Source organism: Vanessa cardui, chromosome 20 (genome assembly GCF_905220365.1).
Source record: "Vanessa cardui chromosome 20, ilVanCard2.1, whole genome shotgun sequence".
Lineage (NCBI taxonomy): Eukaryota > Metazoa > Arthropoda > Insecta > Lepidoptera > Nymphalidae > Vanessa > Vanessa cardui.
The window spans coordinates 16,448-33,484 of record NC_061142.1 but is presented as its reverse complement, the minus strand read 5'-3'; the positions used below and the strand labels follow the sequence as shown (position 1 = coordinate 33,484).

Sequence of the window (17,037 nt, the reverse complement as noted above, 5' to 3'; positions counted from 1 at the left end):
GCTACCCGCTACTTACTGCTGTTTATACATAATTCTCGCAAAGTAATAGTTATCTTTAAATTATATAGAAGTCGTGAAATGTAATCTTAGTCCGTCCATCGCATAGTGTCTGGGAGGAGAGCGGTGGCTGCGGCGCGCGAGTGCCGCGCGGGAGCCCGGGGCGGGGCGCGCAGTCCCGGACGAAGCCCCGCGGTGAACGCACGCCTCTTGCACTCCGCGCGCGACTGCGATCCGCGCGACACGCGACACGCGACCCGCGACGCTCCCTCAGCGCGACAGTGGCCCAGGAACGGCTGACCGGGCAGTGCAATTGTGGACAGTGCAGTGCAGTGTGCCCGTACGAAGATCGCGGAGGTGGTGCGCGGCGGCATGCGGCGAGCACCCCCGCGAGCGCGCCGCTGGCGCCCCGCGCCTCGCTGACCCCATGCGCCCGTGCGCCGCGCGGCACGCGCCGCTGCTGCTCGCCCTCGCCCTCGCCTGCTGCCTGCAAGTACGTCACCACTGACCACAGCACCCTCACCATCCCCACGCACCACTCAACACATTACACACACGATCCGACGACTCACATCACACCAGGGATCTACATAGTATCTTGTCTCAACTACGGATTAAGTCTATTTCTAAATATACTCCGAGCTGCGTTGCCGTCTTCAATCGCAATCCATTCTACGCTCCAGTCAGTACGTGAGCCGAATGCCGGACGATGAGTCTAATTCCAGCTTTTGTGAGATCTCTGTGAACGAGAGCCGCATACTTACATAATTTAAATGTATTGTGTTGCCTTCCCCGTTACACGACCAGCGACGGTCGAACTCATACACTTGGATGTATAACGAAGGCATAAATAAATAATTATATATGCAAATTGAAACATTCATAGAGCTTACATGTTGTCGTAGCAGAAGCTCGTGGACGTCAGGTTGTTTACATCTATTTGTAATGTTAGTCAGAGCAGTCAAATTAATACACGCGATGTTTAATGACGTGGAGACTGTAGGAATATTCCTCTGTGAAGCTGCTATACATTTTTCTAAAACTATAATCAGTGGCTTAAAGACGCTATGATAATGCCCATAACATTATGGTGTTCTGAAAAAACACAGCATTCAAAGCATATAGCAAATATGGACTGAGCGCTAGACACAGGTGTAGTGAGGATACGCGTGCGCGTCGTCTCACGCTCCCCGTGACCGCATAATATACTCAATTAGCCACAATAACATCGTCACGTGTTCGTGTGTATATAGTACCCGCAAACATATGAAACAAATGCAGACGAAACAAAATGAATCTCTAGGTTTATTAATCAATAATTTATTCATTTCTCATGTAACTATTTGAGTTTGCTTAGTAAGCCGAGCTGACACTATGGTTAAGAGAGTAGAGAGATGTACGAGACACACGACTGTTACTACACGTTATTGGTATGCGGTTATAATTTATGAAATGGAAAAGCACATTTGAAGCCATAATAGATTTTCGTCTTAAATCCAAATAGTAGTTTGTGATTTCGAAGTACGTAAGTTTTAAGTTACCTTAATTATCACGTACTAGTTACGAGTATAATAAGTATGATTATTTAAAACATTTAAATGAAGGTTATATAATGTTATTATTTATTCGAAATAGCTTATTTCAAGACGGCAATTAATAATAACATTGAATCTAAAATTATATTTATCTAACTATAACTTGAACTGAAATGAGATGTTGGGTTGTATTAATTGATTAGTGCACACTCCTTACCTGAAAACCTTTGCTTTTGCATAAAGCCGAAGAAAAAAAGTTTTGACTTAATCTCTTTGACTATAGTAATACAAAGCATAAATTTCTTAACTGTACTAAAGTGTGTGCTTCATGACATAACTTTGTACAAGCGACATGGTCCACCAAATATTCTGAATGTTACTAATGCTTGAGAAATTTGCCGAAAACACAAAATCGTACCCATTTGTTTCAAGATTATTACTGTTATTAGAAGTATTTGTTATCCACTAAAATTTCCAAGTGATAGAGCTAATAAAATGTAAAACACTGTTTATTCGAGCGCCCGACCGCTGCGTCGACAACGGATATTACTATCATTAAAGTGAAAAAATGAGATTTTAAAACACAAAGTGCCTCGCGGTGAAAATAAAACACTTATCGCCTCCCCGCTTTCTCTGCGCCCGCAGCCATCAATCTCCGCCGCCTCGACTGATGACTGTCCGCTCGTGCTCCTTGTTTGCCAAACTTCCTCGTATCGGTATAACCAATGAGAATTTGTTGCTCTGGATACAAATAAAAGATGACATCGGTTCCATGGAGAGCAGTAGAGTCCTATCGAAGTCTACGTCATTGAGCTTCTCTATTAACACTTTTGAGCATTGAGCGCCTCTCGAAAAATTTAATAGCAAATTACAATAATTACTATATATAGTTAACCTAAATGGCTCTTCTTTGGAAGACTTAAATATTTACCGAAGTTTGATCGGGAAAAAACTCTCGCAATATATTAATCAATAATCATAGACGCCGCCGTGCAGTAAACAGTCATAACGTACTCGTAATCAAGCAAAGAAACTTAATTTAAAATACAAGTTCATAGGAAATATTATAAATAAATTTAATTTAAAGATATTAAAATTATAAATGAAAGTAAACATTTTTTTGCCATTTAATTGGTTTGGAATGTACAATATTCTCGATATGATTTAGTTAACGAACAAACATTAGAAGCTGTCCCATGTATTGTAGTAAACGCGATGTCGCGGGTCATTGACGCTGGGAGCCGCGTCCGCCGCGCGCCGAGGCGACGCTCGCTAGGAGTCGCTCGAAGGCTTCCAATGAATATATTTACATGAATTAAACATCTCACTAGCACTCGAGTTGAAGTATTTTCAGCAAGAATTAGAAACTCTCAATGTGTCGATGGTTAAGGGAGTAGACGACATGACATCGGTCGCAAACGTACGACTTTAACTATTTCCTGTCACAATGGAAGGCAAAATAGGCACCAGTCAGAATTCCTCGGCGCGCGCGGCGCGGGCGCATCCGTTCACAGGCTCTCCTCGCAGATATTCAAACAATTCTTGGGAGTTATCGAAAGTATCGCTATAAATATTCTAGTTATGACCATAACGTTAATATTACATTAAGAGAACTTTGTACGGACTCGCCACTTGCTCGCTTGTTAGTTACTGACATTCGACTCGAGTCGAGTTATTCGACTAATGGTAAGCCGTCTAACATACATTTATAATTATTCTCTAGTTTAAGACTTTTATTGACTTATTCTTATTTAAATCAAAATTTTAAACAGAAAAAAACCAATCCAAAACGATGTTTGCAAATCCGAATCCAAAATGATGGTACCTCCATCATTTTGTAAAAAATAAATAATAAAAATGTTCTATCCAAGCAATTTTGACTCATTGATCTCAAAACGTCATCACACACGACAGATGCGCCGAACCAGAAAATATTTTAAAGACAACTAATAATTATGATCCGAGTAAAAATTATTTGATCAGGGAGAAGTAATTTGTTTTTAATTTTTTAGTTTTTAAGTGCTAACTAATAACTTCAAACAGAACATTTTAAAGTTTGCTTCCATCACGTTACGCGTAAGTGGTAAATTGCAAACAGTTAAGTAACAAGCGAAAACTTATTTAATAACTATTTTACCGGAAACTATTTTAGTTGGAGTCAGTCAATACTATAGGCATATAAAAGCACACGAGACATTATACCTCATCGTCATTATGTCATCGTTGGCAGCGAGCTTAAAGTGTGATTAGCAAAAATTACCATTTCTTTCAGTAACGATGTCAACAGGTGATGGCTACGTACTTCTTATAGATTAATATTGCTCGCCCGTCCTTCTGCCTTTTTTAAAAGTTTGTTAATAAGTTCTTGTGTTAAAAACAAATACATATTAATTTTTTTTATACGCGAAAAATCACAGCAAAAATCGAGTGAAGTGCGGTAACGCAACTCGTCCGCGCACTTAATGTCATTCGCCGCCTCCGCCAATTGATCTCGTTATTGATATGACATCCTTATGTCATGTCAGCGAGTCGCGAATCCGTGGGAAAATCTGCGCGGCCATTTATGGGCGAGTCGCCGAGCGAGTGAGCGCACGCCATGCATATTCATGCGCTCGCCGACACTCGCCACTGCTCGCCGTCACTTTGCATGCCGACACTGCCGAGTGCCGACACACACCGCCTTTGGCAGATTTCGAATAACGAACCATTCAAATCGTGTTATCTTTTTATTACTTCATTAAACGTATATTCATCTCATTTTAAAAATTATTTATGTCCGTAATAAAGTTTAATGAGAAAATGTCTGATCGTGACTTCCTGCTAACTTTTATACTTGGTTAATTATCGATTAACTCTGACATAAAACGTAGCCAATTAATACATTTAAATCTTACGTTGAAAAATAGCGATAAATAATTCATATCACTCAACAAGAGGCAGACCACAAAAAGAAGTAGATCTAGTAGAGTTACGTTTCTTGCCGTGCTTATTTGATTACTCGTTAAGTTAACTACCCCCTTAGATTCTCTCTGGCTCTCTCGGTAGCATCTGAGTCCGGAACAGACGGTATTTATTAATCCAATTCAATCCTTCAAAATGATAAATCACAAGTGCTAATAAGGTATTCGTTTTTTGAGTAAGGTATAATTTTATTTAGATTGGTTTCATTAAGCTTTGTTTGTAACACGATGCTTCCTTTGTGTTTGTTTCGATTCGAGCTACAGAATCACGTGAGTAATTATTTATTCAGATCGCGACGCTTTCGGAGAGAAAAAGCACAATTGTAATAATCGTTTTATAATTGCACGAACTGCTCGCCAACACGTCGACCCGATGTGTTATTAATGCGCTATTAAACAGAGCGAACGGGTTCAGTGAATATATTCGGAAAGTTTCTTCATGATCTAGTCCATACAAGACATTTGACTGCCTCGTTGCTATAGTGACAGAATTTACCGAAGTAGTCCATGACGTCCGAAAGGTTTTAGACTTTTCCATCAGTATTTTTACAACAACAGAATTGAATTAAGAATTTCACAAGGCTACCTGTTGCGCTGTCGTTGGTCATGAATCCGATATCATGTCAAGCCAGAGTGCCATCGTGTCGATTGGACCATGAAAGTTACTGAATACAGTCAGTGCCGATATAAGGACATATCATAGTCGATAGTCAGGAAATCATCATCGCCAATCATGTAAGAGGGAATTTATTGAAGAGACATTGAAAACACGTTATAAAAATAAATAATAAACATATATTTATTTTTTATATTCGTAATTATCTTTAAACTTATAATTGTTTTTGCTTGAATGTTTGTTTAATTTTAGTTGAAAACGAGTAGCGGCGAAGGCGCGTTGAAATCTTTTGTTAGCAGTAACGGAATAGCTACTTTCGGCGCTTTGGAATTCGTAGCGCCGTAGAGAGTTCGGCGCGTCCGCGTAATTTGTTAACTTGTTAACATGTTCGCACGAGCGTGTAGATGAGACCCGTTAACTCATTTTCTCGTGACAACCGACAAACCCAGCGCTTTGGACAACTCCGCGCCTCATTAGCGAAGCCTCTGTGTGCGTGAGCCGTTACTCGTGAATGTGTCAACTCCTAAACTACACATCCATAACAATTACGAGCAACAAATATTTGGCAATTAATTGATACATTATGCTAATGTTGCCGGTTTCGTTCTAATGTTTGGCAAATTTGTACATTTCGAACAAGTTTCTTCTCTTTTCATTCGGTCCCGTGAAGCTAAGCTATTAATTATCTACATCAGATACTACCTTCGCAGTTGAATATTTAAATATCAGTTATTGACTTTACAAATTTAAATAATCCACAAGATTTGATTATTCTCATGTCACACACTCGTAAATTGAAGTAGTTTCGTGGAATGTCGCCATTTCATGAGAACATGTGTGAGTAACGAATGAAATCGTTGATTCAAATCGATATTTTCTTTTTTACGTGCTTATTTTAATCTCAAAACAACCATAACTTCTGATAAATTAATATCAGTATGCAGGATAACGTCTCGTCTAAACTCGATTGATTCGTTATTATCATTAAACATATTATAAAACGAAGTCACTTCCGACAGTCTGTCTGTATCTGCGTATTCTCAGATCTTTAAAAATAATCAAAAGATTTTGATACGGTATAAAATAAATTGAATGATTTAAGACGATTATTTTAGATCTTTCTAATGTAATGTCGTGAATAAACACATTTTTATGCGCTGACATTGCAAAAGGTAGCTGAACACAACGAGATAAATTAGCTTTTTAGATTAGCTTTTTAGATCCTTCTTACATTGTGAATTTATAATATATAACTTTTAGAACATACAATTTAAATGAATATTTATTGTAAAGACATTACAAATATAAAATGCGGGACATAGCGGTTTATATTGACTAATAACAAAGCACTGTGATGATTGTGTATAAAGATATTCTATTGCATAAGTAGTATTACTATTGCACCCGTGTGAAGCCTGGCCGGGTCGCTAGTAATTAAAAGGTTAAGCTTAATTTTTTATTTGAGCAGTAGAGTATTTATTAAAAGACATGTATTTGCAACGAACTATAAAATATTGTATGCGTGTATTAATAAATATTGTATGATGTATGTATACAACAAGGCAGACCGAAGCGAATCCTAGCGGTTCCGTTTCACTTTACTCTTCTCGAGATCGGATCCTCTCTGTGGCTGTATAAATGTATTAAGTGCTACTTTATATTATTTAAATTATGTTTCTAATAATATAAATTGCATTATTGGTCTAATGGCTGGATATTACGGTTGCAGATTTGGGTATAGGTTCAGTGTTGTGTTACTCACATGTACTCTCATGTTTACTAAAATTTCATGTACAATTCGAAATTATTCCATTTGTGTTTATCATTTTGATGTAGCTAATTTTATAATCTGAGTTTTGTCTTGAGAGTTAATATATACTATAAGCAGAAATGTTAAAAATTTCTTGAATGAAATTCCGATTAAGTAGATTTTATGTTGTTATCCAGTTAGAAAGTCAACAAAGAATTGCTTGAATCAGTCGGTAATTCTTTCAGTAGAAATGGATTGCGATATTAAACGTGCTACGATATTACTCCATATCTTCAATGACTGCACCGTCTCAAATAGGCGGACCATTCCGTTCCCAAGTCGATTCCCGGAACTGAAACCTTTGTGTAATGGAACCCTCTGTAGCTGACACAGTATTTCTGTGTTAAGACATAACAAAAATAATAATAATAACATTAAAGGACCAGATAAATATAAAATAACTAGTATTCCTAACGATTTCGTAGAACCCAGTTGCTGTGTTATCTGCCGGGTCCAATTTAATCCATCAAAGGACTGAAACCTATAGAAAAAGAAAACATGTTGATCCTGACGTCAATGAACAGATAACAAAGTAATATGGAGAAATGATAACAATGATTACTAAGTGACACTCATTAATTACATATGTATTGCTTTATCATTATCTATATCTATATGTCATTACCTCTTACCTTCCAGCAATTGTGGGTAAATTTACGAAACGCCGTCGTCGTCGTGTTATTGTGTGCTATTCAATATTTTTTGTATTTAATTTAATTTTAAATCAATCAAATATTTTAAAGGGATGGAAGCAAAAACTGCTCATCCGATTGTTATTGATTTTATATCATTTTCCTTTATAGTTTCGGGTCAGACATGAGATATATAGTAACATAATATTATTTATATTTTCAGATGACGTAGCTTAATACGAGAACTTAATAACGAGAGAGAGAGAGAGAGATATTGAAACTAACTTACGAGAGATTCGTCGGTCTCGAAAACGTAAATAGTTTTATGAAACTGAAAACTTATTCTTATGAAACTGCGTAACATCTTATTAACTTTAAACTATAACTTGTGTAGCCTTCATTCGACCAGGCCCATAAAAGCACTTTTCAGTGTAATTTAATAATATAAAGATTCGATTTAGAAAGTATATAATTCATAAAGAAATAATTTACGGATATTTTCAACGCAAATGCAACGATGATCGAATAATCAATTACTGGAATTAAGCTTTGTTCGAGACGAATCGAACATCTGATACTCGATGCCTTTAATAGAATAAGGAGCTTATCGTCGACGGTGTGGTGAACGGTCAACGTTAACATCACCGGAGTCGCCGGCGGCGGCGAGCGGAGGTAGGAGTGCGTCGTGAGCGCTGGGCGTCGTGCGGGCGGGCGGAGTCTCGGGCGAGCTCCCCCGCCCCACCACTAGGCACTATCACTTATCCTATCGATATTCATAATGCAACGCGATATAGCCGCATTTAATACGAATTGTAAATGTTCTAGTTGACTCTAAAACATATACAATGGTAATACAATTCTATACTTCACCGATGAATTCTTTTAACAGTCTTTATTTTACAAAAGAGAACAATACGGTCTATTTATAATCTTGGAGCTAGAGACTCTATTCGGGATGTTTTAACTAAGTAGGAATAATAATACTGTTGCGTCGCAATATATTTACAACTATATTATGTATATTCACAGTAACATTGATCAATTTGATAAAATCAGTGATAATCATTGTATGTGCACTAGGAGTAAGGATAAGCTTATAACGCCAAGTTTCCGACTCTGCAAAGTCAATAAATCTTTCCAGGGGCAAGGTACCCGTTTCTATAATAAAATTCCGCAGACATTTTTAACTTTGCCGTTTCGTAAATTCAAATCGTTTATCAAAAATACATTGGTAAAAAAGGCGTATTACTCGATACAAGATTTTGTAGACGCTAAAAAGCGTGGAATTATTACTTGTTGACTTCCACGCAGGAATCAGGATATATTAATTTAAATAATTGTATTAACTAACATGACTTTGTATTTTTTAAATGTTGAAAAAGAGTAACTACTGACTTTCTTGCCGGTTCTTCTCGGTAGAATCTACTTTCCGAACCGGTGGTAGCTTCACTTAATTGTTAATTGACGATTCAAAAGTGCTTGTAAAAGCCTAATTGAATAAAGTTTATTTTGATTTTGATTTTTCTGGCCAAACCTACCCGCCTACTGCCCGAGATACAATTCGTATAAATCAATTACATTAAAATAGGTATCAATTGATCGTAACATGTTTCAAACATAGCTTCTTATTTAACTTTAAACTTCATAATTATCGTTTCAAAGTACTTCAACAATAGTTTTCCAACTGTATACATAGCATTAGAGAACAAACAGTTTGAGAAGTTGCCAGTAGGCCGAGCGAGGGGCGGTGGGCGGCGACCGCTCTCCAGCCGCCTCTCACCTCTCGCTGCCGACTCGCGGCGCCGGCGCGCAATGAGGTGTCGAGTGTCAGAGCAATAGGTTGGAATACTCAACAATGCAAGTGCCGAGAACTTTGATTCCGCCACTGAACTTGAGCTTTGTATAGCAGCTTAGACGGATCTTATTTAGCTCATTATGGGGTCGAATGTATTTTTCTTATGAACTACGATAATAACATCTTTCAAAAGATCTTGAAAAAGAACTTTTCTCGAATTAGGACGGTTGCAAGATATAAGAGTCATGAGTCCATGTCGGCCAAGTAGGTTACTGATAAAATAATTCGCGGTCGTGCGGAACAAGAAACAAACACACTAAACATATTATTAGTATAAAGGTTACATTTGCGCTCAGGAGTGCGTCGATGTGCAAATGCGATCAGCGACGAAAAAAGTTTAATGTTAAATATAATTAGAGAACGGCGTAAATGATGGTGATATTTAATGAAATTAATGCCTACTTTAAAAAACGGTATTTCGATTGTACATATCTTCATATTGAAACCTTTCCCTCACGGGAATGGTTCTGGGACACATGCGGTCAGACATTTTAGCGCTAAGGGTGGATGTAAGTGAGTGTGAGTGTGTGCATGAAAACCACCTTATACTGTTTGTGTTTTTAATTTTAAAAAGATTTATTTTGATATTTGCATGTTATTTTCTGTGGCCTCAGTGCGCGGCGGGGGCGGGCGTGTTCGAGCTGCAGATCCTCGAATTCTCCAATTACCGGCTGCAGCTGGCGTCGGGCGTGTGCTGCGGCGGCGGCGGCGCCCCCGCGCCGGCCCCGCTCGCCGCCCCGCCCGGCGCTGGCCCGGTGGCCGCTGGCGGCACGTGCGCGCACCCGTGCCGCACGCGCTTCGCGCTCTGCCTCAAGGAGTACCAGTCGGCGGCCGCGCCCGGCGCCTGCTCGTTCGGCCGCGCGGCGTCGCCCGTGCTGGGCACCGATTCCTTCACGCTCGCCGACCCGCTCTACACTCTGTCGCTACCGTTCTCCTTTCGATGGACCGTTAGTAATTCACTTTTATCGATATCTGCTTTTACTATTAGGTATATTATAAAATGAAACAGTTAGAATTATAGTTGCTTCTTCATATAATATTTTTTAATAGAAATCATTTCTATGCGTTCACAGCGTTCATTCACACTCATTTTACAAGCCTACGACGACTTCAACTACACAGATCCCGGTGAGTGTCGTTTTCTTGTTAATTAATATTACATAAAAATGCAAAAGAACTTGAAGAGCGCATTGGTCATATGTAACGTATTTCGTAGAAGAAACGGGTTTGATCGAGGAGGCGTGGTGGTCGGGCATCGTGGAGCCGGGCGCCGAGTGGCACGCGCTGCGCCACGCGGGCGCGGCGGCGGCCGTGGCGTACCGCGTGCGCGTCACGTGCCAGCCCAACTACTACAACACCACCTGCACCACGTTCTGCCGCCCCCGCGACGACAAGTTCGGCCACTACTCCTGCTCCGCTACAGGAGACAAGCGCTGCCTCCCGGGCTGGCAGGGCGACAACTGCGAGAAACGTATGTGTCTTTCTTTGGACTTGATTTACTAGTCTTTGGTTTATGATTGGCTTATGAGCTTTTATTTTATTCTTTGCAGCTGTGTGCAAGGAAGGTTGTCACCCAACGCACGGCCGGTGCGATAAACCTGGCGAATGTCTGTGAGTATCTTTCTGTACGCAATTAAAATTCGCGTCACCTTTTGTTTATACTATAGATAGTGTTTGTCATGCTTTCGTTAATTGTCAATAATTTAAAATGTAGTTGTCGTCCCGGCTGGCGAGGCGACCTCTGCTCCCAGTGCCAGCCGTACCCGGGCTGCAAGCACGGCTACTGCAACGGCTCATCTTGGGACTGCACCTGTGATACTAATTGGGGAGGAATTCTTTGCGACCAAGGTATTTATCAGTAGTCTTTAATATAATATTATTATGTATTAAATAACACAAAGAATCTGCGTATGATTTTGTATTTCAAAATTCACAATGTTTCGTAAACAGATCTCAACTACTGTGGTACGCATGAGCCTTGCCAACACGGAGGTACTTGTGAAAACACTGCGCCGGACCAATACCTGTGCACGTGCGCCGAGGGCTTCTCTGGCGTCGACTGCGAGCGTGTCGACAACCCGTGCGCCCCGCAGCCCTGCGCGCACGGCACGTGCTCGCTGGCCGCCGCGCCCGCAGGGTTCGTGTGCTCCTGTGAGCGCGGCTGGACCGGGGCCCGATGCGACGCCGACGTGGACGACTGCGCCAGCGCCCCTTGTCGCAATGGGGCTGTTTGTCGTGACAGACTTGACGCGTTTCTATGCGAGTGCGCCCCCGGCTGGACTGGCCCCACGTGTGTAGATGGTAAGGAATCGACTGTGCGCTAACATAACGTTACGTTTTATTTTAAACAATAACATGTTTAATTAATAATATAATTATTTACAGATGTCGACGAATGCGCAGAAAATGGTGCTGCAGAAGGTGCTCTAGGCCCGTGCGTTAACGCGGCCGCGTGTAACAACACGGCCGGCGGCTACGCGTGCGCGTGCCTGGCGGGCTGGACCGGGCGCGACTGCGAGCTCAACGTCGACGACTGCACGGGGCAGTGCCTCAACGGCGCCACCTGCATCGACCTCGTGGACGACTTCCACTGCGCGTGCGCGGCCGGGTACGCGGGCCGCACGTGCGCGCGCGACGTGGACGACTGCGCTTCGAGGCCGTGTCGCAACGGCGGCGAGTGCGTCGATCTGCTCGATGCTTACCGCTGCATATGCCCCGTCGGCTTCTCGGGCACCGACTGCGAGGTGTGTCCCGTCATACAGCTCTTTGATTTTTCTTCTTCCCTCTTAATACGATCTTCGTTCTTTACATTTCATTCGCGTAACCCACTTTTTCACCTCGATTCGTTTTTGCAATGTTATAAATGTGAGCAAATGTTGTTTAAAAACGTTAGCGCGTATTGCAGAAATGAAAACTCTATCTAATTAACTTTCGCAGCCGCACTAAAACACTAACATCCCTCTGCTTCTAGCTGACCTCCTGTCTTGGACGCTACTGTTGGGTGAGTGCTTCTCCTGAGCTAACATACATTAAAATAACATGTAACGGTTCACACTGCATGAAAGTAGATCTACAATAGATGATATATGTGCAGGACGACCGAGACCACTGCGCAGGCTCGCCGTGCGCCAACGGAGCGCCCTGCTACACGGCGCAGAGCGACTACTACTGCCACTGCGCGCCCGGCTGGACCGGAAAGAATTGCACGCAGCGCGCGGCGCGGGACCGTGAGTGCCCTCGCCTGAACTGCTAATGGCTGATGTATGTTACACTCGTATTAAACGCTCCACTGATCGTTTCAGAATTGGACGACTGCTCTCCGAACCCCTGCCACAACAACGGCAGCTGCGTCTCCAGCGCCACGGGGTTCACCTGCATTTGCCTCGAGGGGTGGACTGGTCAGTATCCTGATACTTAAATTCATATCATACTAATGTAATAATGAACTTCTTCTCGTTCGACTCGATCGATTTGTAATACAATTCTCCATAATTGCTTCTAATTTGTATCACAGCACATAAATATGTAGCTTTTTTAAAATATTATTCTTAATGTAGTCACAGAAAATCGGCTCTATGCTGTTATCGGCTATATTCGTGCATGATCTTTTTATTTTTTCAAAAAATGCGTAATCCGTAACTACACGAGTTAAGACGTTGTTTACATAAAGTTTTCTGCCAATTTTTTATTTTTTTACACTGACGTACTTTTCGTTTTAGTAAATTATCGGTTTTCACTTGTATTTGATTATAATTTTCATCGACCCAAAATAACGACATAAAAAAACTACTAAATATTGGGTAATTACAAATAAATAATAATATATCTGCGCAGGTGAAACTTGTACGATGCGCGAGGAGCCACGGTGTGAGCTTCTTTGCATAAATGGTGGCACGTGTGTACGTGACCCTCTGCCCTCCATCCCCACCGTCACTCACTGTGTCTGTCCACCCGGGTGGGCTGGTACCATATGCGACCTACCCGCTACGCCACCGGTAAGATCTGCAGTATTGAAACACACACAGACACGGCACCACCTTCATATCAACCAAAGGTACTAATACGAACCTTTCTCTCGTAGGTAGCCCCAGTAGCATCCGTCCCTCCTCAAACTGCCGTGGTCCCGCTGCCAGCCGGCCCCGGGAGCGCGCCGTGCACGTGCCTGCACGGCGGCTCCTGCGTGGCCGTCGGCGGCAGCGCCAACGCGTGGGCGTGCGTGTGCCGCGCGGGCTGGGGCGGCGCGCGCTGCGAGCGGGCGGCGGACGGCTGCGCGTCGGCGCCGTGCCGCAACGGCGCGCGCTGCGTGGGCGGCTCGGGCTGGTGGGCGTGCGAGTGCGCGCCGGGCTGGACGGGCCCCGACTGCGCCACGTCCACGTGTGACCCTCCTTGCCCGTCCCCGGCGACCTGCACCGCGTCGGGCTCTCAGGCCAGATGCATTTGTCCGCCTCCACCGGCGCGACTGGCGCGACGTTGTCTAGAGCGTAAGTTCAATATTGAACTATTGTAATCACAGCGAACTCGCCACTACGACCATCTAAAGAAATAGACAACTTCAATTTGTTGTTCTCTTCGTATAATACAGTTTAGATCAGAAGATTCCAGTAGTCTCCAATTTACCTTCTATAATCTATATTGTCGTTATTCGTAGTGATCGCCGGTCTCGGAGCAGAGAGTGGTGAAGCTATCGAAGGCAGTGAGAATGGTGGTGAAGGTATCGCTGAGACCAGCGAGACGCCGGGCGCGTGCGGCTCCGACAACGGCACCTGGTGGTGGGGCTGCAACGCCTGCCGCTGCGTGGCCGGCGCGCCGGCCTGCACGCGCCTGTGGTGCGGCCTGCCCGACTGCCTCGCGCCCGCCGCTCTGCCTTGCCGAACCGACGAGGTAATGATAAAGTTCTATTGTAATATTTTTAAACTCGAGTAATGTCCAAAGTAACGTAAGATAAGGCATATTCATATATTCCACCACGCTGTTCCAATGCGAGTTGGTGGAATGCACATGTGACAGAATTTCGATAAAATTAGACACATGCAGGTTTCCTCACGATGTTTTCCTTCACCACCGGGCACGAGATGAATTATAAACGAAAATTAAGCACATATAGTGGTGCTTGCCTGGATTTGAACCCGAAATCATCGGTTAAGATGCACGCGCTCTAACCACTGGGCAATCTCAGCTCCATGTCCAAAAAATATTAGTAAGTAACTATAAACGCATTCGTATAACTTCAGGTATGCGTTCCCGCTGCCCCATCATTGTGTTTGCGCGCTCCCTGCGCGCCGCTTGGAGAGTGCAGACGCGTGTCAGGGCGCAGAGTGGAGCCCCCCGCCCTGCCCGCGCCGGCGACGTGCTGGCCCGGCGCGCGCACGCAGCCGCCGCCCGGCTGCGCACGCGCCGAGTTGCGGCTGGCGCGGGAGCGCCTCGCCCGCGGCGCGCACGTGGAGCGCGCGTGCGCCGCGCTGCGCCGCGCGCTGGCCGCCGCGCTGGCCGACCGCGCCCCGCCCGCGCCGCCGCTCACGCTGCTGTGCGACCTCGCGCCGGACGACGACGCCCTCGACCTGGCGCTGGTTAGTATTGAGAAGGCTTTAACACTTTTATTTTACAAGATTATATTTCCGGTCGTTACAAAGTTACCAGTATTAGTTAATGGGCAATCAAGTGACTTTCGACTGAAAGTCGAGACTTCTAGACTTTCAGTAGAGTACTTCGAGTAGAGACTTCTAATCTTTATTAAGTAATTATTAGGAAGCAATTTATACGCGATGAAAGTATATTTTTTTTTCTTAGTGGGCTGGAGAAGAGGAGGACGCCGAGGGCATCAGCGCGCTGGCGGCCGCGGTGCGCGCGCTCAGCGAACTGATCGCACGTCGCCGCCTCGCCCACCACGCGCTGCTCGCCGCGGCGCTGCGCCTGCGCGTCGAGCACGGCGCCCAGCCCACGCCGCGCGCCGCCGTCGCGGAGGCCGCCGCCACCACGGGCGGAGCGGGGGGCGCGCTGCTCGCAGTCGCGGCCGGCGCCACGTTCTTTTTGCTGGGAGCAGGAGTGGGAGCCGTTTTGTTCATAAGAAGACGCCGCGCCGCCGCCGCCGCCGCCGAGGAGCGCACGCGCCGGCGCGACGAGGAGAAGTCCAACAACTTGCAGAACGAAGAGAACCTGCGGCGCTACGCGAACCCGCTGCGGGAGGAGCGGCCGCCGCGGGAGGCCGACGAGCTGCCGCGGGCGCACTCGCTGTACAAGGCGCAGAACGCGGACGCGCGCAACAACACGCCGCCGCGCGACAAGGAGCTGACGAAGCGCGCGCTGCCGCCGCCCGAGCCGCCGCCCGCGCGCCACCCGCCGCCCGAGCGCCTCACCGTGCTCGTCTAGTGTGATACTCGCGGACGCAGGACTAGCCTCGCGTCGCGGAGCCCCGGCCCGCCTCGCCGCCTTATTTATTGTAGTATGATCGTGTTTTGTAAATATGTATTTTTGTAAATAATGTTAAAAAGAGTGATTTAATTGAGAGTAAATAATTTTGAATGTCTTATTGAGAGATTGATCGATACGATTTTATATTTGTAAAGAAGGTTGTAAAATTAAAATGAAAGAAGTCGTTGTAATAAAACGCTATACGAAATGTTGTTTATCCTTTATTTGGCAACGCAACTCCCTTATTGTAGTGCTTTCTGATTCTTTGTTTGAAGGTACAGAGACTGGATAAAATAATTAAGACTGGAAACAGAAGCGATCCCAGTATTAATTACAGGCCTGTTTCAATATTCTCATCTTTAAGTAATTCGACAAAATTATCATAATTCAACTTTTCATTAATTTCAGTACAAATCCTTTTTTTTAAAGCCAAGAATTCTGTATTATAACAGTCGCAGGTCGCTCGATAACTGATGCGGGAATAGCATTTCTCAAACATATTATGTATTTACAACGCTTCGGGAAAATGACAGCATGCTATTCGAGTATTCTGTGATTTGTCTAAAGCATTTGATAGGGCATTAAAAGTAAAGCTCAAGTAAATCTCATTGCTTCATGCTTAAGTCAAAATGTCCCCCAAGTTTTCATTAACGGAAGTCTTCTGCATCTAAAATGGGTGTCCCAAAAAGATCAATTATGGCTCTCTTTTTATTTCTAGTACGTATAAACTATGTTATAGGTATTTGTGATATAGTATTGTTTGCTGACGATACTTCACTGATTTTTAAGGTTGACAGGAAAAAAACTGACTATGACGATGTGAACGGTGCATTATCACAGATACACGATTGGTTTAAAGTAAATTTGGTTTTGAATGCACAAAAAACAAAATGTGTAGTTCTTACCCAACCCAATGTTAGAAGGCAAGATTATAATATATCTTTAAGCGGTGGCCGGCTTGATGTAGCCGATACGACGGTGTTCTTGGGAATAGAATTAGATTCCGGACTTCAGTGGAGTCCCCATTTATCATCCCTAGCAGGAAGACTCAGCTCCGCAGCATACGCGGTTAGAAAAGTTAGACAATTAACTGATATTGATACCGATCGTTCAGTTTATTTTGGTTATTTTCACAGTATTATGTCATACGGCATATTACTTTGGGGTAACGCTGCAGATATTGAATCTGTCTTTATTTTACAAAAGAGAGCAATCCGGTGTATT

General features: G+C 43.7%; 1 protein-coding gene across 1 annotated transcript; it reads left to right on the top strand.

Moving 5' to 3' along the window:
- Nucleotides 1-279: 279 nt before the first annotated feature.
- On the top strand, nucleotides 280-16,025 carry LOC124538458 (protein serrate). Its single transcript, XM_047115527.1, has 15 exons — nucleotides 280-490; nucleotides 10,020-10,352; nucleotides 10,479-10,533; nucleotides 10,622-10,876; nucleotides 10,956-11,016; nucleotides 11,120-11,253; nucleotides 11,356-11,706; nucleotides 11,791-12,149; nucleotides 12,500-12,632; nucleotides 12,708-12,803; nucleotides 13,240-13,400; nucleotides 13,487-13,886; nucleotides 14,054-14,286; nucleotides 14,637-14,972; nucleotides 15,193-16,025. Exons 1-15 carry the CDS (start codon nucleotides 425-427, stop codon nucleotides 15,769-15,771), a joined length of 3,552 nt encoding a protein of 1,183 aa, XP_046971483.1. The 5' UTR covers nucleotides 280-424; the 3' UTR covers nucleotides 15,772-16,025.
- Nucleotides 16,026-17,037: the final 1,012 nt, after the last annotated feature.